General features: G+C 43.7%; 1 protein-coding gene across 2 annotated transcripts in view; it reads right to left on the reverse strand.

The window, feature by feature from the left end:
- LOC140195825 (uncharacterized) overlaps positions 1 to 24,912 on the reverse strand; it is a 100,226-nt gene that overhangs the window by 44,135 nt on the left and 31,179 nt on the right. The window contains exon 1 of one of the 2 annotated variants that reach the window (XR_011885551.1): positions 8,210 to 8,293. Coding sequence is in view for 1 of the 2 variants with exons in the window: in XM_072254459.1 (XP_072110560.1) it covers positions 14,294 to 14,432 (139 nt within the window). In the remaining variant the exon portion in view is untranslated. Of the gene's footprint in view, positions 1 to 8,209; positions 8,294 to 14,293; positions 14,433 to 24,912 lie in introns of those variants that run through there. The other variant, XM_072254459.1, reaches the window with a different exon arrangement.

The raw sequence follows: 24,912 nt of genomic DNA on the forward strand, positions 1-24,912 counted from the left end.
TACGGTTGTACATTTTGGAAGAAGAAATAATTGGGCAGATTATTATTTAGATGATAGATAACGAAGATAGATAGTAGAAGAAACGAAGGGGAAATAACATTATGATGACTGTACTAATATTACTTTTTGTACTATGTACCCCAAGTCTCCAAACGAATACTTCCCTTTCTCTATGCCACACATATGCAGAACAAATAAGGCAATCACCTTGTTGGGTATGTATCAGGTTACCCCAGCATGCGGAGTCAGCAATACACTTGGAAGTAGTATCTTTGAATAGTAGTGAGATGTTATCTGTGAGATTTGTGAATTCTTTGAGTAAATCCTCAGACCCATTTTTGGATCAATGCTGGATATCAGGATGTAAAACAACCAAGAATTGTGGGTGTCTCTGTTTTAAAGGATGGATTTGCGTATACCTACAGAAGTGGTTGAGAGACCGTCTGCAGAATTTGCCCATACCCTGAGTAAGGTAAATGGGACCTGATATTGTCATACTGGAAATGTTTTTGGGAAATAGCTCTTGTACAGAAATTAGGACTGATCCCCCTCTGAATGCTTTTCATGGAACTTATTGGGTATGTGGGAAGAAGGCATATCCATGGCTCTCAGGGCCTTATGATGACAAGAGAACTATCACAGTGAGAAATTGGACAGGATGTTGCTACTTAGCTTATGTATAAGGGAAGGGCATTATGACCCATACAGCTTGGCACCGGTATTGTCGCAGAGCAATGTGTGGTTAAGTGCCTTGCTCAAGGACACAAAACGCTGATCAGCCATGATCATACTGAATGGCGGTGCAGGCTCGAAGGGCCGAATGGCCTACTCCTGCACCTATTTTCTATGTTTCTATGTATTCATTATGTTATCTGTGAGATTTGTGAATTCTTTGACTAAATCCTCAGACCCATTTTTGGATCAATGGTGGATATCAGGATGTAAAACAACCAAGAATTGTGGGTGTCTATATATTCATTAGCCAACATTTCTCATCATAATCAGCTAGAACGGAATAGGAGAGGAATTACAGAAAGCGAGAGATTTTGGATGATAGCTTTTCCTTCCTATGGGACAGCCCGAAATTCGCGAGAAGTAATCAAGTTGGCAGCTGCACTAGAGGAGATGACAAAAAGTACTGCTGAGGTTTTAACTGGTGTCCAGACTCAGATTAAGGATTTAACTACTGAAATAGTAGTGCTGAGGATGGTAGTTTTACAGAATTTGATGGCATTGGGTTTATTGCTAGCAGAGAAAGGAGGGACATGTGCTGTCATAGGAAAGGAATGCTGTACTTGTATTCCAGATGACGCCTCTAATATTACAGATCTATCTCAGCATATCACTCAAGAAATCCAGAAAATTAAGGGAATTGGAGAAAAGATGCATGGGTTTACCGATGGGAAGGGAACCTGGCCATGGCCTTTTAACATTTTTGGAGACTTCTGGGGAATGGTTCTGCATGTAGCTATGATAATAGTTTTATTTATAACCATAGTAATTCTTATAAAATATGTTAGTCTCCTTATAGCTTGTTGTAAACGTAATGGATTACTTTAAATTTTATCATCAAATGATAAAAAGGAGGGAATGATAAAGTTTTAAGTTCTCCACAAAAGACGTCTCCTGACTTTTCACACCTTTTGGTTTTGACAAAAGGCGGTTGCTGATGGAGCTTAAGTCAGGACATTCCTTTATCAATTTTTTAGGCATCCGTTAGTCTCGTGAGACCATGGATTTGCGCCTTGGAAGGTTTCCAGGGTGCAGGCCTGGACAAGGTTGTACGGAAGTCCGGCAGTTGCCTATGCTACAAGTCTCCCCTCTCCACACCACTGATTTTGTCTAAGGGAAGGGCATTATGACCCATACAGCTTGGCACCGGTATTGTTGCAGAGCAATGTATGGTTAAGTGCCTTGCTCAAGGACACAAAACGCTGCCTCAGCCAAGGCTCGAACTAGCGACCTTCAGATCACTAGACGAACGGCTTAACCACTTGGCCACGCGCCAACACCCTTTATCAATTAAAATTTAAATTTCGGTGGAGTCTTTTATCTAAGTTATTAAGTTTTGCTCTATTTGAGTAGCTGGGATGTCTATCAAACTGACTGTTCTTTTGTATCAACCTGAGTGTTCTTTTGTATAAGTAGCCTTATAACATCCCCCACCATGGGAAACATCCTTTCCACACATACTCTGTCTAGGCCTTTCAACGTTCAAAAGGTTTCAATGACATTCCCCTCATCCTTCCAAATTTCAGCAAATACAGACCCAGAGCTATCAAATGTTCCTCATATGATAACCCTTTAATTCTCAGAATCATCCTTCTGAAGCTCCTCTGAATCCTTTCTAAATCCAGCACATCTTTTCTTAGATGAGGAGCCTAAAACTGTTCACAATACTCAAGGTGAGCCCTCACTGTCTCCTACCAATCAGCCAATGCTCTAACCATTCCAGTAATACTGTGGGCTCTTAACTCAGTAAGCAGCCTCTTGTGTGGCATCTTGTTGAAGGCCTTCTGAAAGTCCAAATATACAATATCCACTGCATCCCCTTTATCTATCCTACTTGTAATCTCCTCAATGAATTCCAACAGGTTTGTCAGGCAAGATTTTCCCTTAAGGAAACCATGCTGACTTTCTACTATCTTGTCCTGTGTCATCAAGTACTCAATCACCTCACCCTTAACAATTGACTCCAACATCTTCCCAACCACTGAGGACAGGATAACTGGTCTATACTTTCCAGTCCAATGATTTTTGAAAGATAATTACTAAAGCCTCCCCAAACTCTACTGCTGCCTTTTTCAGAACCTAGGGTGCTGTTCATCTGGTCAGAGTGACTTATGAATCCTTAGGTCTTTCAGCATTTTGAGCACCTTCTCCCTTGTAATAGTAACTGCACTCACTTCTCTTCCCTCACACCCTTCAACATTTAGGTGTATAAGATGATGAGAGGCATTTCCCAGGGCTAAAATGGCTAGCTTGAGAGGGCACAGTTTTAAGGTGCTTGGAAGTAGGTACAGAGGAGATGTCAGGGGTAAGTTTTTTTTTTAAAACGCAGAGAGTGGTGAGTGCGTGGAATGGGCTACTGGCGACAGTGGTGGAGGCAGATACCATAGAATCTTTTAAGAGACGCCTGTATAGGTACGTGGAGCTTAGGAAAATAGAGGACTGTGGGTAACCCTAGATAATTTCGAAGTTAAAGACATGTTTGGCACAGCTTTGTGGGCCGAAGAGCCTGTATTGAGCTGTAGATTTTCTATGTTTCTATCTGGCATATTGCTAGTGTCTTCCACAGTGAAGACTGGTGCAAAATACTCATTTCGTTCATCTGTCATAACCGTCTCCCCCGTTAATATTTCTCTGGCCTCATTTTCTATTGGGCCTATATCTACTCAGATCCCTCTCTTATTTTTTATATACTTGAAAAAACTTTCACTATCAACTTTGATATTCGCAAACACCAGGAAATCTGCAGATGCTGGAATTTCAAGCACACACGTAAAAGTTGCTGGTGAACGCAGCAGGCCAGGCAGCATCTCTAGGAAGAGGTACAGTCGACGTTTCGGGCTGAGACCCTTTGTCAGGACTAACTGAAAGAAGAGCTTTTACCTTTTAATGATTCTTTTAGTTGCTTTGTAGGTTTTAAAAGCTTCCCAATCCTCTATCTTCCCACTAACTTTTGCTTTGTTGTATGCCGTGGATGAACAAGGAGGTACATCGTCTGCTGAGGGCTAGATCTATGGCATTCAACGCTGGCAACACTGATAAAGTTGTTAAGTTCTAAGTTATTAAATTTTGCTCTATTTGAGTAGCTGGGATGTCTATCGAACTGATTGTTCTTTTGTATCAACCTGAGTGTTCTTTGTATCAGTGGCCTTATAACTTGTAACAATTCTGACGTCAGCCAGTGAACTTGTTGAACCGCTGGATGGATGAGAACACTTCTCCCCTGATGTCGGGACCAAGTTCACTCGCCGGCTGAGAGAGAAGAACTAAACTGGTGAAAAGATAAGTAACGACCTTTTTGTGCTATGGTTATTTGATCTGGAAAATTTACGTTTCCAACACAGGTCTGTACCAGAAAACCATGTATGACTTGTGTAGGGCTATTTCGAGGGTAAAGAGACAATTTTGAATGAGGCTGGAGGCAATATTGGATGTATGACAACTCTGGCAGGGTTTGCAAGACATTACTTCCTACAAAGCAAAACCCAATACCATGAATGGCAGTGATGCTTCACTACCAGATGAACTCAATGCCTTCTATGCCTGTTTTGAAAGGGAGAATACAACTACAGCTGTGAAGATCCCTGCTGCACCTGATGACCCTGTGGTCTCTGTCTCGGAGGCCGATGTTAGGCTGTCTTTAAAGCGGGTGAACCCTCGCAAGTCAGAAGGTACTGACAAAGTACCTGGTAAGGCTCTGAAAACTTGTGCTAACCAACTGGCAGGAGTATTCAAGGACATTTTCAACCTCTCACTGCTATGGGCAGAAGTTCCCAATTGTTTCAAAAAGGTAACAATTATACCAGTGCCTAAGAAGAATAATATGAGCTGCCTTAATCACTATCGCCTGGTAGCACTCACATCGACAGTGATGAAACGCTTTGAGAGGTTGGTCATGACCAGACTGAACTCCTGCCTCAACAAGGACCTGGACTCATTGCTAATTGCCTATCACCACAATAGGTCAATGGCAGATGCAATCTCAATGGCTCTTCACATGGCCTTAGACCACCGGGACAACACAAACACCTATGTCAGGATGCTGTTCATCGACTATAGTTCAGCATTTAACACCATCATACCCACAATCCTGATTGATAAGTTACAGAACTTGAGCCTCCATACCTCCCTTGCAATTGGATCCTCGACTTCCTAACCAGAAGACCACAATCTGTGTGGACTGGTGATAACATATCCTCCTTGGTGATGATCAACACTGGCGCAGCAAAGGGGTGTGTGTTTAGCCCACTGCTCTATTCTCTGTATACCCATGACTGTGTGGCTAGGCATAGCTCAGATACCACCTTTAAATTTGCTGATATAGACAATAGGTGCAGGAGTAGGCCATTCAGCCTTTCAAGCCAGCACCGCCATTCAGTGTGATCATGGCTGATCATTCACAATCAGCATCCAGTTCCTGCTTTTTCCCCATAACCTTTGATTCCGCTATCTTTAACAGCTCTATCCATCTCTTTCTTGAAAGCATCCAGAGACTTGGCCTCCACTGCCTTCCGGGGCAGAGCATTCCACATATCCGCCATTCTCTGGGTGAAAAAGTTTTTCCTCAACTCTGTTCTAAATGGCCTACCCCTTATTCTTAAACTGTGGCCTCTGGTTCTGGACTCACCCATCAGCGGGAACATGCTTCCTGCCCTCAGCGTGTCCAATCCCTTAATAATCTTATATGTTTCAATCAGATCCCCTCTCATCCTTCTAAATTCCAATGTATACAAGCCCAGTCGCTCCAATCATTCAACATATGACAGTCCCGCCATTCCAGGAATTAACCTTGTGAACCTGCGCTGCACTCCCTCCATAATTAGAATGTCCTTCCTCAAATTTGGAGACCAAAACTGCACACAGTACTCCAGGTGTGGTCTCACCAGGGCCCTGTACGACTGCAGAAGGACCTCTTTGCTCCTATACTCAATTCCCCTTGTTATGAAGGCCAGCATGCCATTAGCTTTCTTCACTGCCTGCTGTACCTGCATGCTCGCTTTCAGTGACTGATGTACAAGAACACCTAGATCTCGTTGTACTTCCCCTTTTCCTAACTTGACTCCATTTAGCTAATAATCTGCCTTCCTGTTCTTACCAAAGTGGATAACCTCACATTCATCCACATTAAACTACATCTGCCATGCATCCACCCACTCACCCAGCCTGTCCTAGTCACCTTGCATTCTCATAACATCCTCCTCACATTTCACACGGCCACCTAGCTTTGTGTCATCTGCAAATTTGCTAATGTTACTTTTAATCCCTTCATCTAAATCATTAATGTATATTGTAAACAGCTGCGGTCCCAGCACTGAACCCTGCGGTACCCTACTGGTCACCACCTGCCATTCTGAAAGGGACCCATTAATCGCTACTCTTTGTTTCCTGTCAGCCAGCCAATTTTCAATCCATGTCAGTACTCCGCCCCCAATACCATATGCCCTAATTTTGCCCACTAATCTCCTATGTGGGACTTTATCAAAGGCTTTCTGAAAGTCCAAGTACACTACATCCACTGGCTCTCCCTTGTCCATTTTCATAGTTACATCCTCAAAAAATTCCAGAAGATTAGTCATGCACAATTTCCCCTTCGTAAATCCATGCTGACTACAACCTATCCTGTTACTGCTATCCAAATGTGTCATAATTTCATCTTTTATAATTGACTCCAGCATCTTTCCCACCACTGACGTCAGGCTAACCGGTCTATAATTCCCTGTTTTCTCTCTCTCTCCTTTCTTGAAAAGTGGGACAACATTAGCCATCCTCCAATCCACAGGAACTGATCCTGAATCTATAGAACATTGGAAAATGATTACCAATGCATCCACGATTTCTAAAGCCACCTCCTTAAGTACCCTGGGATGCAGACCATCAGGACCCGGGGACCTATCAGCCTTCAGACCCAACAGTCTATCCAACACCATTTCCTGTCTGATATAAATTTCCTTCAGTTCATCCATTACCCTAGGTCCTTTGGCCACTATTATATCTGGGAGATTGTTTGTGTCTTCCCTAGTGAAGGCAGATCCAAAGTACCTGTTCAACTCGAATGCCATTTCCTTGTTTCCCATAATAATTTCACCTGTTTCTGTCTTCAAGGGCCCAATTTTGGTCTTAACAATTTTTTTCTTTTTCACATACCTAAAGAAGCTTTTACTATCCTCCTTTATATTCTTCGCTAGTTTACCTTCGTACCTCATTTTTTTCTCCGCGTATTGCCTTTTTAGTTATCTTCTGCTGCTCTTTAAGTTTCCCAATCCTCTGGCTTCCCACTCATCTTTGCTATGTTATACTTCTCTTTTATTTTTATACTGTCCTTTACTTCCCTTTTCAGCCACAGCTTCCCCTTACTCCTCTTAGGATCTTTCTTTCCCTTTGGAATGAACTAATCCTGCACCTTCTGCATTATTCCCAGAAATACCTGCCATTGTTGTTCCACTGTCATCCCTGCTAGGGTATCTTTCCAGTGAACTTTGGCCAACTCCTCCCTCATGGGTCCATAGTTCCCTTTGTTCAACTGTAATACTGACACTTCCGATTTTCCCTTCTCTCTCTCAATTTGTAGATTAAAACTTATCATATTATGGTCACTCTGTCCTAATAGCTCCTTTACCTTGAGGTCCCTGATCAAATCCGGTTCATTGCACAGCACTAAATCTAGAATTGCCTTCTCTCTGGTAGTCTCCAGTACAAGCTGTTCTAAGAATCCATCTCGGAGGCACTCCACAAACTCCCTTTCTTGGGGTCCAGTACCAACTTGATTCTTCCAGTCTACCTGCATGTTGAAATCCCCCATAACAACTGTAGCATTACCTTTGCTATATGCCAATTTTAACTCTTGATTCAACTTATACCCTACATCCAGACTACTGTTTGGGGTCCTGTAGATAACTCCTATTAAGGTCTTTCTACCCTTAGAATTTCTCAGTTCTATCCATACTGACTCTACATCTCCTGATTCTATGTCCCCCCCTCGCAAGGGACTGAATATCATTCCTCACCAACACAGCCACCCCACCCCCTCTGCCCATCAGTCTGTCCTTTTGATAGGACGTATATGCTTGAATATTTATTTCCCAGGCCCTGTCCACTTGAAGCCATGTCTCTGTTATTCCCACAACATCATACTTACCAATTTCCAACTGTGCCTCAAGCTCGTCCACTTTATTTCTTATACTCCGTGCATTCATATATAATGCTTTTAATTCATTACTCCCCTCCCATATCAATTTCTATTTCACTTGGCCATACTGTACAATCCCTTCTTGAGCTTTCTGCTCCGTTGATTCTGATTGTCTTTCTTAACTTTTCTTATTCTCACTTTCCCTTTATCTCCATCCTTATATTTCCAGTTCATCCCCTCCCCCCCACTACTTAGTTTAAACACACCCGTGTTGCAGAGGCAAACCTGCCTGCCAGAATGCTGGTCCCCGTCTATAAAGGTGCAACTCATCCCTTTTGTACAATTCATCCTTACCCCAAAACATACCCCTGTGGTCCAAGAATGTAAATCCTTGCTTCCTGCACCAGTTCCTCAGCCACACATTCAGATCCATTATCTCCCTGTTCCTGCCCTCTCCAGCACGAGGAACTGGAAGCAAACTGGAGATAACCACCCTGGAAGTCCTGCCTTTCAGCCTTCTTCCGAGTTCTCTGAAGTCACTCTGTCGAACGTCTTTCCTCTTCTTCCCCACGTCATTTGTGCCGACATGCACCACCACTTCCGGATGCTCACCCTCACTCTTGAGGATTCCCTGCACCCGGTCAGTGACGTCCTGGATCCTGGCACCAGGGAGGCAACACACCATCCTTAAATCTCGCCTGTTGCCGCAGAAACCCCTTTCTGTACCTCTCACTATGGAGTCCCCTACTACCACAGCTCTGCCTGAGGTCTGTCTCCTTGGCTTTGCTTCATAGCCAATTTTCGACTCACAGACCTGACCGCCTCTCAGGCTGGCAGAGTCTTCTGTCCTGACAGCTTCCAAGAGGGTGAACCTGTTTATGAGAGGTACATCCCCCGGGGTCTCCTGTACTTCAAGCATCCTTTCCTTCCTCATCGTCGCCCCTCTTCTCTCTTCCGGTATCCTTGGTGTAACGACCTCGCTGTAGGTCCTGTCTAGAAAACTCTCGTTTTCCCAGATGAACCTGAGGTCATCCAGTTGCTTCTCCAGTGCTGCAACATGGTCCTCCAGAAGCTGAATCTGGACACATTTTCCACAGTTGTAGGAGCCAGAGGCACCATCAGTGTCCCTGACCTCCCACATCATGCACGCAGCACACTGAATCAGCCTAGCTGTCATTTCTTCACTACTTCTCCCCCTCCCCAACTGTGGCGTAGTCTCCGCTCTCACCCTCCTCGCCAAAGACTCGCACTTTTCTCACAAGGCACTTCCCCCGACAGGCCGCTCCCTTAGAACAAACCTTGCTTTTATTAGCTTGTGGCGACCCACTTTCTACACAAGCGAACCGGCTCACAAAATAGCCCAAGCGCGGGGAGAGACTTTTGTAATGCACCTCTGACGTAATTTCCGCCCGGAGAGGGCTGGAAGGGAACTGCTTAAAAGCCGGTGCCACGAAGTTTGAATAAACGAGTCTCGAGTGCGACTTATAGACTGTGTGTCGTTATTTCTAGCTCTGTATGTAGCACATCGCTACAAGCTGATAATTTGAGTAATTAGTATCACCTGCCGCGCCTCCGCCGACCTTGAAGGTCTGTATTGTTGGCTGCTCACAACCGGCTTTTAAATCAACCACTCCTTCTCAGCCCATCCCCGCACTTACTCCTTCACTGCCGCGATACAACCATTCTTGGTAGAATCTCAGATGGAGAGGAGGGAGTGTACAGGAGCGAGAAATACCATCTAGTGGAGTGGTGCCGCAGCAACAACCTTGCACTCAATGTCAGTAAGGTGAAAGAGCTGATTGTAGACTTCAGGAAGGGTAAGACGAAGGAGCACATATCAATCCTCATAGAAGGGTCAAACGTGGAGAGAGTGAGCAGTTTCAAGTTCCTGGGTCTCAAGATCTCTGAGGACCTAACCTGGTCCCAACACATCCATGCAGCTATAAAGAAGGCAAGACAGCGACTATATTCATTAGAGGTTTGAACAGATTTGGTATGGCAACAAAAACACTCAAAAACTTCTATAGATGTACCATGGAGAGCATTCTGACAGGCTGCATCACTGTCTGGTACGTGGGGAGGGAGGGGGCTACTGCACAGCTTCGAAAGAAGTTGCAGTGGGTTGTAAATTTAGTCGGCTCCATCTTAGGTACTAGCCTATAAAGCACCCAGAACATCTTCAAGAACATTTTCAACCTCTCACTGTTACGAGCAGAAAGAAAGGCAGTGTCCATTATTAAGGGCCTCCAGCACCCAGGGCATGCTCTTTTCTCACTGTTACCATCAGGCAGGAGATACAGAAGCCTGAAGGCACACACTCAGCAATTCAGGAACAGCTTCTTACCCTCTGCCATCCGATTTCTAAGTGGACATTGAGTCCGTGAACACTACCTCACTTTTTTAACATATATTATTTCTGTTTTTTGAACAATTTTTAATTATTCAATATATGTATATGGAATTAATTAATTAATTTATTTATTATATATTATGTATTACATTGAACTGCAGCTGCTGTTAATAAAATTTCACAACACCTGCTAGTGATAATAATTCTGATTCTGCTCTCTCTCTTTTATTTTACATTAGCATTGACGTCCCTCGTCAGCCACAATTACCATTTGAGTGCTTCTTCATTTTTGGAATACATCCTGCTCTTTCCTCACTTTTCCCAGAAACTCAAGCCATTGCTGCTCTGCTGTCATCCCCGTTACTCTAAATCTTATGGACTGTTGGGTGGTCTATAATTTAGCACCATTAACATGGCCATACTTTTCGTATAACTCAGTTCCACCCACAATGCCTCACTAGACAATTTTTCCAGAGAGCTTGGACTCTAATAACCCAATATCGTATTCTATATCAGTACTGTAAGGGATCCAGCTATTAATAGTGTGCTGTACTTTACATGTGATTGTCTAAAGTGCAATACCTCACATTTGGCCAGATTATAACATTGAACAGTTCAGCACGATACCGGTCCTTTGACCCAGGTGTTCTGCTCACCTTTCTAAACCTATTCTGTGATCAATCTCCTATACAGCCCGTTACCCTCCATTTTAGAAAACATAGAACTCCATCATGTGCTCCATTTTCCATTTCTCTGCCCATATCTGCAAATGATCTATATGCCATTATATCCTTAGCATTCCTCTGGTATTAACTGGTTTATCATTGTCACATGTACTGAGACACAGTGAAAAGCTTGTCTTGTATTTTGTTCATACAGATCAGATCATTTACACAGTACAGTGAGGCAGAACAAGATAAAACAATAGAAATGCAGAATAGTGTATAACAGCTGAAGGACAGTCTTAAGGGATTCTGCAGATATGTTAAGAGCAAAAGGATTGCAAGGGACAAAATTGGTCCTCTGGAAGATATGAATGGTAATCTTTACATGGAGCGAAGAGATGGGGAAGTCTTAAATGGATTTTTTGCATCTGTAATTACTCAGGAGATGGACATAGAGTCTATAGAAGTGAGGCAAAGCAGCAGTGAATTCATAACCCTAAACAGATTATAGAGGAGGAGATCTTGCAATCTCGAGGCCAATTAGGGTCGATAATTTCCCCAGGCCCTGAGAAGGACGTCCCTCGGACCCTGTGGGAAACAAGTACAGCAATTGTAGGAGCCCTAGCACAGGTGTTTAAATCATCCTTTGCGACAGGAAAGATATTCCAGGATTGGAGGATAGCTAATATTGTTTTGCTGCTTAAGAAATTCTCTAAAAATAAACCAGGAAATGATAGGCCTGCTGAGCCTAACACTAGTAGTGGGAAGCTTATTGGGAAGGTATTCTACGGGACCAGATATATGAATATTTGGATAGACATGGACTGCTCAGGGATCGTTAGCATGGCTTTGTGCATGGTAGGCTGTATCTAAGCAATCTCATAGAGTATGTCAAGGAAGTTACTAGGAAAGTTGATGAAGGCAAGGCAGTGGATGTTACCTACATGGACTTTAGCAAGGCATTTGACAAAGTTCTGCAAGGCAGGTTGGTCAAGAAGTTTCAATAACTTGGTATTCAAAATGAGTTCATAAATTGGATTAGGCATTGGCTTTGAGGGAGAAACCAGTGAGTGGAAGTAGGTGGTTGCTTTTCTGACTGGAGGCCTGCAACGAGAGATGTGCTGCAAGGATCAGTGCTGGGTCCGTTGCTGTTTGTCATCTCTATCAATGATCTGGATAATAATGTGGTTAATTTGCAGTGGATACCAATATTGGGTGTATAATGGATATCAGGGAAGACTATTAGAGCTTGCAGCGGAATCTTGACCAGCTGGAAAAATGGGCTGAAAAATGACAGATGGAATTTAATGTGAAGTGTTGCACTTCAGTAGCATCAACCAGGGTGGATTTTACACAGTGAATGGTAAGGCACTGAGGACTGCAGTAGAACAAAGGGATCTAGGAATACAGGTCCATGACTCATCTGACGTGGCGGCAAAAGTAGATAGGATTGTAAAGAAAACTTTTGGCATATTGGCCTTCTTAAATCAAAGTATTGAGTACAGGAGATAGGATGTTTTGTTGAAGTTGTATAAGAGGCCTAAGTTGGAGCATTGTGTGCAGCTTTGGTTTGGTCATCTACCTACAGTAAAAATGTAAAGAAAGTTAAAAGAATACAGAAAAAATTTACAAGGATGTTGTCAGGGCTGGAGGACCCGAGTTATAAGGAAAGATTGTATAGGTTACTACTTTTTTCCTTGGAACTTAAGACGAATGAGGAGACATCTGATAGAGGTTATGCAAAATTATGAGGGGAATAGACAGGGTAAATTCAAGCAGGCCTTTTCCACTGAAGTTGGGTGGGACAACAACTAGAAGTCGTGGGTTAAGGGTGAAAGGCGAAAAGTTGAAGGGGAACATGAGGGAAAACTTCTTCACTCAGAGGGTTGTGAGAGTGTGGAATGAGCTGCTACCACAAATAGTGCATGCAAGCTCAATTTCAATGTTTATGAGAAGTTTAGATAGGTACATGGATGGCAGGAGGCATGGAGGGCTATGGTCTGGGTGCAGGTCGATGGGAGTAGGTAGTTTAACTGGTTCAGCATGGAATAGATGGGCCAAATGATCAGTTTCTGTGCTTTGACTCTGAGTTACAGTTACACTTAGCTTCCAGTTGTTACACTTACAGTAATAACATTTATACTACATTAACAACAATGCCACCAATCTTTATATGTACTTACTAACTCACCAACCCATATTTTCAGCTAGGTTTATAAGCCCCAATAACCATTCCTCTCAGTCTTCTACGGGCAAGACAATTGAACGTTGTATTTGATATTTTTTTCTTGGATCAGACAAGGCAGAGTGGAGAGCCTGATATACTGTATCTAATTTGGACAGGCAGGGATAGGGTAGACAGTGGACATAGAGGTGCTCACAATATTTTTGAGCTATTTAGGTGAGAGCTTGAAACTATGACTTAGCATGGGGAAACTGGGAATATTTGCGACTGATCTGTATCCCATCATATTCTTTGCCAGAGTTATACACTATCCACACCACCACTGATCTTTGTATCATCTGCAAATTTACTCACCCACCCTTCTACATTTTCATCCAGGTCATGTCTATACAGAGGTCCCAGTACAGATCTCTGTGGACCACCGCTAATCACAGCTCTTCACTGGATCTGGTCAAAGATCTTCCCTTTGACCACCACCCTCGATGGGCAAGCCATTTCTGAATCCAATTCTTCACTGATCTCATGTATGTTAATCTTCTGGATGAGTCTCCCATCAGGGACCTTGTCAAATGCCCTACTAAACTCCATGTAGACAACATCCACCACTCTATCTCATTCAGTCAACCTTGAAACCTAGTCAAGAAACTCGATCCAGTTCGAAAGACATGACTTGCCCTGCACAAAGTTATGCTGGCTCTCCCTAATTAGGTCTTGTTCATAAATCCTATCTCTAAGAATTCTCTGAAGTATCATCTCTACTACTGACATGAAACTCACTGGTCTATAGTTTCCAGGATTATCCCTTATTCTCTTCTTGAATAATGGAACAATATTAATTACTCACCAGTCCTCTAGAACCTCACCTCTGGCTACAGAACACAAAGTTATTGGAAAATACCCCACAAATCTTTTTTTCTTGCCTCTCTCAATAATCTGTGTAATATCCCATTCGGTCGGGGGGCTTATACACCTTAACATTCTTCAAGAGACCCAATCCTCCTCCCTTACCTCAAAATGCCCTAACATATTAATACTCTTGGGACTGATCTCCCTATCCTCCACATTCTTCTCCTTGGCAAACACTGATCTATGGGACTCATTATGGATCTCACCCACATCCTCTGCATCCAAACAAATGTTTCCCCCTTTGTCCTTGAGTGAATTACTCCACTTCCTGAGGTTTCCTCAGCCAGGGCTGGAATCGGACACTCAGCTGAGAGGCAGACAGAGCTGTGTACCTTGAATATCTGATATTGAGTCAGGAATCTCCAACAGACGGTTTTCATGACAGTCAAGTACAGTCAAGTTCTGGAGCAGCCCAATCGTTGATGGCAAAAACTCAATTTCATTGTTCTCAAGATACAATTCCTTCAGTTTCTGCAAACACAAAGAATGAGTTTAGGGTGTAATTTGATTGGCTGTGGCTTCTGCAATATGAAGCATTACTATGCTTTCTTCCCTTTTCTAACAGTGGAAAACTTAGGGAAGCTTTATTGTGATATCCACTGAGGTACAGTTAAAAACGGCTTGCATATTATCCAACAATACACATAAAAGTTGCTGGTGAATGCAGCAGGCCAGGCAGCATCTCTAGGAAGAGGTACAGTCGACGTTTCAGGCTGAGACCCTTCTTCAGGACTAACTGAAAGAAGAGCTAGTAGGAGATTTGAAAGTGGGAGGGAGAGGGGGAGATCCGAAACAATAGGAGAAGACAGGAGGGGGAGGGATGGAGCCAAGAGCTGGACAGTTGATTGGCAAAAGGGATATGAGAGGATCATAGAACATAGAACATGGAATAGTACAGCACAGTACAGGCCCTTCGGCCCACAATATTGTGTCGAACCTCAAACCCTGCCTCCCATAAAAGCTCCCATCTTAAATTCCTCCGTATACCTATCTAGTAGTCTCTTATCTTCACTAGTGTATCTGCCTCCACCACTGACTCAGGCAGTGCATTCCATGCACCAACCACTCTCTGAGTAAAAAACCTTCCTCTAATATCCCCCTTGAACTTCCCACCCCTTACCTTAAAGCCATGTCCTCTTGTATTGAGCAGTGGTGCCCTGGGGAAGAGGCGCTGGCTATCCACTCTATCTATTCCTCTTATTATCTTGTACACCTCTATCATGTCTCCTCTCATCCTCCTCTCCAAAGAGTAAAGCCCTAGCTCCCTTAATCTCTGATCATAATGCATACTTTCTAAACCAGGCAGCATCCTGGTAAATCTCCTCTGTACCCTTTCCAATGCTTCCACATCCTTCCTATAGTGAGGCGACCAGAACTGGAAACAGTACTCCAAGTGTGGCCTAACCAGAGTTATATAGAGCTGCATCATTACATCCCGACTCTTAAACTCTATCCCTCGACTTATGAAAGCTAACACCCCATAAGCTTTCTTAACTACCCTATCCACCTGTGAAGCAACTTTCAGGGATCTGTGGACATGTACCCCCAGATCCTCTGCTCCTCCACACTACCAAGTATCCTGCCGTTTACTTTGTACTCTGCCTTGGAGTTTATCCTTCCAAAGTGTACCACCTCACACTTCTCCAGGTTGAACTCCATCTGCCACATACTCAACCCACTTCTGCATCCTATCAATGTCTCTCTGCAATCTTTGCCAATCCTTTACACTATCTACAACACCATCAACCTTTGTGTCATCTGCAAACTTGCCAACCCACCCTTCTACCCCCACATCCATGTCGTTAATAAAAATCTCGAAAAGTAGAGGTCCCAGAACAGATCCTGTGGGACACCACTAGTCACAATCCTCCAATTTTAATGTACTCCCTCCACCATGACCCACTGCCTTCTGCAGGCAAGCCAATTCTGAATCCACCTGGCCAAACTTCCCTGGATCCCATGCCTTCTAACTTTCTGAATAAGCCTACCCTGTTGAACCTTGTCAAATGCCTTACTAAAATCCATATAGATCACATTCACTGCACTACCCTCATCTATATGCCTGGTCACCTTGTCAAAGAACTCTATCAGGTTTGTTAGATACGATCTGCCCTTCACAAAGCCATGCTGACCATCCCTGATCAGACCATGATTCTCTAAATGCCTATAGATCCTATCTCTAAGAATCTTTTCCAAAAGCTTTCCCACCACAGACGTAAGGCTCACTGGTCTATAATTACCCGGACTATCCCTACTACCTTTTTTGAACAAGGGGACAACATTCGCCTCCCTCCAATCCTCCGGTACCACTCCCGTGGACAACGAGGACATAAAGATCCTAGCCAGAGGCTCAGCAATCTCTTCCCTCACCTCGTGGAGCAGCCTGGGGAATATTCCATCAGGCCCCGGGGACTTATCCATCCTAACGTATTTTAACGACTCCAACACCTCCTCTCCCTTAATATCAACATGCTCCAGAACATCAACCTCACTCATATTGTCCTCACCATCATCAAGTTCCCTCTCATTGGTGAATACCGAAGAGAAGTATTCATTGAGGACCTCGCTCACTTCCACAGCCTCCAGGCACATCTTTCCACCTTTATCTTTAATCAGTCCTACCTTCACTCCTGTCATCCTTTTTTTCTTCACATAATTGAAGAATGCCTTGGGATTTTCCTTTACCCTACTCGCCAAGGCCTTCTCATGCCCCTTTCTTGCTCTTCTCAGCCCCTTCTTAAGCTCCTTTCTTGCTTCCCTATATTCCTCAATAGACCCATCTGATCCTTGCTTCCTAAACCTCATGTATGCTGCCTTCTTTCTCCTGACTAGATTTTCCACCTCACTTGTCACCCATGGTTCCTTCACCCTACCATTCTTTATCTTCCTCACCCGGACAAATTTATCCCTAACATCCTGCAAGAGATCTCTAAACATCGACCACATGTCCATGGTACACTTCCCTGCAAAAACATCATCCCATTTCACACCCGCAAGTTCTAGCCTTATAGCTTCATAATTTGCCCTTCCCCAATTAAAAATTGTCCTGTCCTCTCCGATTCTATCTTTTCCATGATAATGCTAAAGGCCAGGGAGCGGTGGTCACTGTCCCCCAGATGCTCACCCACTGAGAGATCTGTGACTTGACCTGGTTCATTACCTAGTACTAGATCTAGTATGGCATTCCCCCTGGTCGGCCTATCCACATACTGTGACAGGAATCCGTCCTGGACACACTTAACAAACTCTGCCCCATCTAAACCCTTGGAACTAATCAGGTGCCAATCAATATTAGGGAAGTTAAAGTCACCCATGATAACAATGCTGTTATTTTTTCATCTTTCCAAATTCTGCCTCCCAATCTGCTCCTCTGTATCTCTGCTGCTACCAGGGGGCCTATAGAATACCCCCAACAGAGTTACTGCTCCCTTCCTCTTCCTGACTTCCACCCATACTGACTCAAAAGATCCTGCTACATTACCCACCCTTTCTGTAGCTGTAATAGTATCCTTGACCAGTAATGCCACCCCTCCTCCCCTTTTTCCGCCCTCTCTATCCCTTTTAAAGGACTGAAATCCAGGAATATTGAGAATCCATTCCTGTCCTGGTGCCAGCCAATTCTCTGTAATGGCCACTACATCATAATTCCATGTATGTATCCAAGCTCTCAGTTCATCACCTTTGTTCCTGATGCTTCTTGCATTGAGGTACACACACTTCAGCCCTTCTACCTTACTGTCTTTACACCGTTTATCATGGGACAGGAGGCCTAGGGAGAAAGAAAAGGGGGAGGGGAGGGAAAAAAGCCCAGAGGATGGGCAAGGGGTATAATGAGAGGGACAGAGGGAGAAAAAAGAGACAGAGAAAAAGAATGTGTGTATATAAATAAATAACGGATGGGGTACAAGGGGGAGGTGGGGCATTGGCGGAAGTTTGAGAAGTTAATGTTTGTGCCATCAGGTTGGAGGCTACCCAGACGGAATATAAGGTGTTGTTCCTCCAACCTGAGTGTGGCTTCATCTTTACAGTAGAGGAGGCCATGGATAGACATATCAGAATGGGAATGGGACGTGGAATTAAAATGTATGGCCACTGGGAGATCCTGCTTACTCTGGCGGATAGAGTGTAGGTGTTCAGTGAAACGATCTCCCAGTCTGCGTCGGGTCTTGCCAATATATAGAAGGCCACATCGGGAGCACCGGACGCGGTATATCACCCCAGCCGACTCACAGGTGAAGGACTGTCTGGGGCACTGAATGGTGGTAAGGGAGGAACGTGGAATTAAAATGTGTGGCCACTGGGAGATCCTGCTTACTCTGGTGGACAGAGCATAGGTGTTCAGCGAAACAATCTCCCAGTCTGCGTCAGGTCTCGCCAATATATAGAAGGCCACCTCCCCCTCGTACCCCATCCGTTATTTATTTATATACACACATTCTTTTTCTCTCTCTCCCTCTATCCCTCTCACTATACCCCTTGCTCATCCTCTGGGCTCCCCCCCCCCTTTTCTTTCTCCCTAGACTTCCTGTCCCATGATCCTCTCATATCCCTTTTGCCAATCACCTGTCCAGCTCTTGGCTCCATCCCTCCCCCTCCTGTCTTCTTCTATCATTCCGGATCTCCCCCTCCCCCACCCACTTTCAAATCTCTTACTAGCTCTTCTTTCAGATAGTCCTGACGAAGGGTCTTGGCCCGAAACGTCGACTGTACCTCTTCCTAGAGATGTTGCCTGGCCTGCTGCATTCACCAGCAACTTTTATGTGTGTTGCTTGAAATTCCAGCATCTACAGATTTCCTCGTGTTTGCATATTATCCATATAGGTTAATTAATTACTACGTTGCATTGTGATAATACAAGGTAAGACAAGAACAGAGTACAGAATAAAGTGTTACAAAGTTCAAAGAATATTTAATATCAAGGTATGTATATCATATAATACCTCGGAATTTGTCTTCTCACAGGTAGCCACAAAGCAGAGAAATACAACAGAGCCCATTTAAAAAACCCATACAACAAAGACTGTCAAACACTCAACAAGCTTAAAAAAAAACAAATCATGCAAACAATAAAAAAAGTTAACAAATAACACAGAGGACATGAATTGAAGAGTCCCCAAACATGACTCCATAGCCACAGAGTTAGTTCAACTTTGCTGTCAGTCCAGGAGCCTGATGGTTGCAAGCCACAGACATGGAGCCAGTAACAGATGAAGTGCATTGCAGACAAACATAAGGAGCAAGGGCACAATGAGGTAGATCATGAGATTGTCCATCTTATTCTACCAGGGAAGCATTTAATAGTCTTACATCAGTAGGGTAGAAACTGTCTTTGAGTCTGGTGTACATGCTTTCTGTTTCATTTTTGTCCTTCACCTCCCTGTGCTGTGCTAAACATGTGCTACAAAATACACTAAAGCTCAACTGGGCCCTCCCTCAACCAATGGTGATTGTGGGCATGTTTGTAGTCTATTCTTCTACTCCTTACATATGGGCACGTGGCCAAGTGGTTAAGGCATTGGACTAGCGACCTGAAGGTTGTGAGTTCAAGACCCAGCCAAGGGAACGTGTTGTGTCCTTGAGCAAGGTACTTAATCACACACTGCTCTGCGACGACACTGGTGCCAAGCTGTATGGGTCCTAATGCCCTTCCCTTGGACAACATTGGTGTCGTGGAGAGGGGAGACTTGCAGCCGGTCTTCCATACAACCTTGCCCAGGCCTGCACCCTGGAGAGTGGAGACTTTCCAGGCGTAGATCCATGGTCTCGCAAGACTAACGGATGCCTTTAATTTACTCCTTACCACTTTCTCGATCTCTGGAGACAGACTGTCATTTACAAATCTACTGACATTCACAGTTATCTTGACTATACTAGTTCTAGGCGGTCTCTAGAGTAGATACCATGGTCGGCACAACATTGTAGGCTGAAGGGCCTGTAATGTGCTGTAAATTTCTATGTTCTATACCTCTTCCCACCCTGTCACATGTAAAAATACTATCTCTTCTCTCAGTTCCTCCATCTCTGCCACAGTTGTTCTCAGGATGAGGCTTTCGATTCAAGAACATCCTCTTTTTTCAACATTGAGGGTTTCCTTTCCACCACCATTGATACTGCCCTCATCCACATCTCCTCCATTTCCCACATAGCTGCCCTTACCCTCATCCTCCCACTCTCTTTACAGGAATAGGGTTCCCCTTATCCTTACCTACCAACCCACAAGCATCAGTATTCAGTACATCATACTTCATAACTTCTGCCATTTCCAAGGGAATCCTATCAGTAAACACATACTGTACATCTGTCTTTCTCTCCCTTCTCACTGTTTTCCATAGGGATCACTCTCTATGTGATCCCATTGATCCCTCCCTACTTATCTCCCTCCTGGCACTCACTTATCCCTGTAAGCAGAACACGTGCTGTACCTGCCACTGCACCTCTTCCCTCATCCCATTCAGGACCTCAAGTGGTCCTTCCAGGTGAGGTAATACTTCACCTGCAAGTCCATTGGGTCATCTAATGTAACAGTGATCCCAGTGCAGTCTCTTCAATATTGGTGAAACCCGTCACAAATTGGGGACAGCTTCATTGAGCACCTTCACAAAAGGCAATATCTCCCAGTGCTATGCATTTCTACTTGGCTTCCCATTATCATTCTGACATAAGACCATAAGTCACAGGAGAAGAATTAGGCCATTCAACCCATCGGGTTTGCTCCGCCATTCAATCATGGCTGATGTATTACCCTCTCAACCCCATTCTCCTGCCTTCCCCCTCGTATACTTTGACACCCTGACTAATGAAGAACCTATCAACCTCCCCTTTAAATACACTCAATTACTTGGCCTCCAAGCCACAGTTTGTGGCTATGAATTCCACAGATTCATTACCCTCAGGCTAATGAAATTCCTTTTCATCCTCTGTTCTAAAGGGATGTCATTATAATCTACAGCTGTGCTCTCTAGTCATAACATCCCCACTATAGGAAACATCCTCCTCCTCTATCTAGGCCTTTAAATATTCGATAGGTTTCAATGAGGTCCCTCCTCATTCTTCTAAACTTCAGCAAGTACAGACCCATAGCTATCAAACGCTCCTAATACATTAACCCATGCATTCTAGGATTTCTCATGAATATCGTCTAGACCTTCTCCAATGCCAGCACATCTTTTCTTAGCTAAGGAACCCAAAATTGCTCACAATACTCCAGGAGCAATCTGACCAATGCCTTATAAAGCCTCAGAATCACATCCTTACTGTTATATTCCAGTCCTCTCAAAATGAATGCTAACATTGCATTTGACTTCCTAAGCACTGACTCAACCTGTAAGTTAACCTTTAGAGAATCCTGCACAAGGAATTCCAAGTCCCCTTGCACTTCTGATTTTTGAATTTTCTTCACATTTAGAAAATAGTCTATGTCTTTATTCCTCCTACCAAAGTGCACGACCATATTTCATCTGCCACTTCCTTGACCTGATCTGTCTACCTCATTCTGCAGACTCCCTGCTTCCTCAACACGATTTCCCCTCCAGCTCTCTATGTATCATCTACAACTTGGCTGAAAAACCATCAATTCCGTCATCCAAATCACTGACGTATAACGTAAGAAGAATTGGTACCAACAACCATCACTGTGGAACACCACTAGACACCAGCAACCAATCTGAAAAGTCTCCTTTAATTCCTTTATTAGTATGGACAGAGAAATGGCTGGTTTGCCTCCTTCTAACCAGCCAATGTTCTATCCAAGCCAATATATTTTCTGTAATACCAAGGACTCCTGTCTTGTTAAGCAGACTCATGTGTGGCACCTTCTGCAAATCCAAGTAACAGTGGTGGGGAAACTGCTAGAGTCAGTTATCAAAGATGTGATAACAGCACATTTGGAAAGCAGTGAAATTATCGGACAAAGTCAGCATGGATTTGTGAAAGGAAAATCATGTCTGACGAATCTCATAGAATTTTTTGAGGATGTAACTAGTAGAGTGGATAGGGGAGAACCAGTGGATGTGGTATATTTGGATTTTCAAAAGGCTTTTGACAAGGTCCTACACAGGAGATTAGTGTGCAAACTTAAAGCACACAGTATTGGGGGTAAGGTATTGATGTGGATAGAGAATTGGTTGGCAGACAGGAAGCAAAGAGTGGGAATAAACGGGACCTTTTCAGAATGGCAGGCAGTGACTAGTGGGGTACCGCAAGGCTTAGTGCTGGGACCCCAGTTGTTTACAATATATATTAATGACTTGGATGAGGGAATTAAATGCAGCATCCCCAGGTTTGTGGATGACATGAAGCTGGGCGGCAGTGTTAGCTGTGAGGAGGATGCTAAGAGGATGCAGGGTGACTTGGATAGGTTAGGTGAGTGGGCAAGTACATGGCAGATGCAATTTAATGTGGATAAATGTGAAGTTATCCACTTTGATAGCAAAAACAGGAAAACAGATTGTTATCTGAATGGTGGCCGATTAGGAAAAGGGGAGGTGAAACGAGACCTGGGTGTCATTATACACCAGTCATTGAAAGTGGGCATGCAGGTACAGCAGGTGGTGAAAAAGACGAATGGTATGCTGGCATCTATAGCAAGAGGATTCGAGTACAGGAGCAGGGAGGTACTACTGCAGTTGTACAAGGCCTTGGTGAGACCACACCTGGAGTATTGTGTGCAGTTTTGGTCCCCTAATCTGAGGAAAGACATCCTTGCCATAGAGGGAGTACAAAGAAGGTTCACCAGATTGATTCCTGGGATGGCAGGACTTTCATATGATGAAAGACTGGATGAACTAGGCTTATACTCGTTGGAATTTAGAAGATTGAGGGGGGATCTGATTGAAACGTATAAAATGCTAAAGGGATTGGACAGGCTAGATGCAGGAAGATTGTTCCCGATGTTGGGGAAGTCCAGAACGAGGGGTCACAGTTTGAGGATAAAGGGGAAGCCTTTTAGGACCGAGATGAGGAAAAACTTCTTCACACAGAGAGTGGTGAATCTGTGGAATTCTCTGCCACAGGAAACAGTTGAGGCCAGTTCATTGGCTATATTTAAGAGGGAGTTAGATATGGCCCTTGTGGCTAAAGGGATCAGGGGTTATGGAGGGAAGGCTGGTACATGGTTCTGAGTTGGATGATCAGCCATGATCATACTGAATGGTGGTGCAGGCTCGAAGGGCCGAATGGCCTACTCTTGCACCTATTTTCTATGTTTCTATGTTTCTAACCAACACCCATTAAGTCTCCTTTATCTACCCTGCTTGTTATTTCCTCAAAAGAATTCCAACAGATTTGTCAAGCAAGATTTGCTCTTAAGGAAATCATGCTGACTTTGGCCTATTTCTTCACGTGCCTCTGAGTACTCCGAAACCTAATCCTTAATAATGAACTCCAATATCTTCCTAACCACTTAAGTCAGGTTAACTAGTGTATAATTTCCGTTCTCCTAGCATTTGAAATTTTTCAGTTCCCTGGAACCATTCCGGAATCTAGTGATTCTTGAAAGATCATTATGAATGCCATCACAATCTCTTCAGCTACCTCTTTCAGAATCCTGGGTATAGTCCATCTGGTCCAGGTGATTCATCTACCCTGATATTACAGCTTCCCAAGCCCTTTCTCCTTTGCACTTCCCAAGCCATAGCAACTACAATCACTTCTGAGTACTACTAGTTCTGATATACTGCTAGTGTCTTCCACAGTAAAGATGATGCAAAATACTTATTAAGTTCATCCACTATTTCTTTGTCCCCCCCCCCCTCCATTACTACTTCTTCAGCATCATTTTCCAGCAGTCTGATACCCATCCTCTTCTCTCTTTTTCAGTTTATATATCTGAGAAAACTTTTGGTTTCTTCTGATATTTTTGGCTAGCTTCCCTTCATATTTCATCTTTTCTCTATTTACAGTTTTTCTAGTTGCCCTCTGGTGGCTTTTAAAAGCTTCCCTATCCTCTAACTTCCCACTGAATTTTGCACTTTTTTATGCCTCCTTTTATGCTGTCTTTGGCTTCCCTTGAAAGCCACGGTTGCCTCACCCTCCCTTTAGAATACTACTTCATCTCTGGGATTTATCTATCCAGTCCTTTTCGAATTGCCCCCAGAAATTCCAGCCAATGCTCTCATCCCTGCAAAATTAGGCCATTCAGCCATTCATCATAGCTGTTCCCGGATCCCACTCAACCCCATAAAACTGCCTACTGCCTTCTCGCCATAACTTTTGATGCCCTACCAATTAGGAAACTATTAATTTTCACTTTAAATATAAGACCATAAGATAGAGGAGCAGAATTAGGCTATTTGGCCCATTGAGTTCACTCCACCATTCAATCATGGCTGATCTTTTTTTTACATTCCTCAGTCCCACTCTCCAGCCTTCTCCCCATAACCTTTGATGCCATGTCCAATCAAGAACCTATCAAGCTGTGCCTTAAATATACCTAATGACCTGGCCTTCATAACTGCCTGTGGTAATAAATTCCACAAAATTCACCACCCTCTGGTTAAACAAATTTCTCTGCAACTCTGTTTTAAATGGATGCCTTCTAACCTGAGGCTGTGGCTTCTTGTCCTTGACTCTCCCACCATGGGAAACATCCTTTCCACATCTATTCTGTCTTGGGCTTTTAACATTAGAAATGTTTTAATGAGGTTCCTCCCTCATCCTTCTAAATTCCAGTGAGTACATACACGGAGCCATCAAATGTTCCTTGCATGATAACCTTTCATTCCCAGAATCATCTTTGTGAATCTCCTCTGAACTCTCTCCAATGCCAGCACACCTTTTCTTCGATGAGGAGCCTAAAACTGTTCACAATACTCAAGATGAGGCCTCACTGGTGCCTTTTAAAGCCTCAGCAACACATCCTTCTTCTTGTATTCTAGACCTCTTTAAATGAATGCTAACATTGCATTTGCCTTCCTCACCACTGACTCAACCTGCAAGTTAACCTTTAGGTTGC

This window comes from Mobula birostris, chromosome 4 (genome assembly GCF_030028105.1).
Source record: "Mobula birostris isolate sMobBir1 chromosome 4, sMobBir1.hap1, whole genome shotgun sequence".
Taxonomy (NCBI): Eukaryota; Metazoa; Chordata; class Chondrichthyes; order Myliobatiformes; family Myliobatidae; genus Mobula; species Mobula birostris.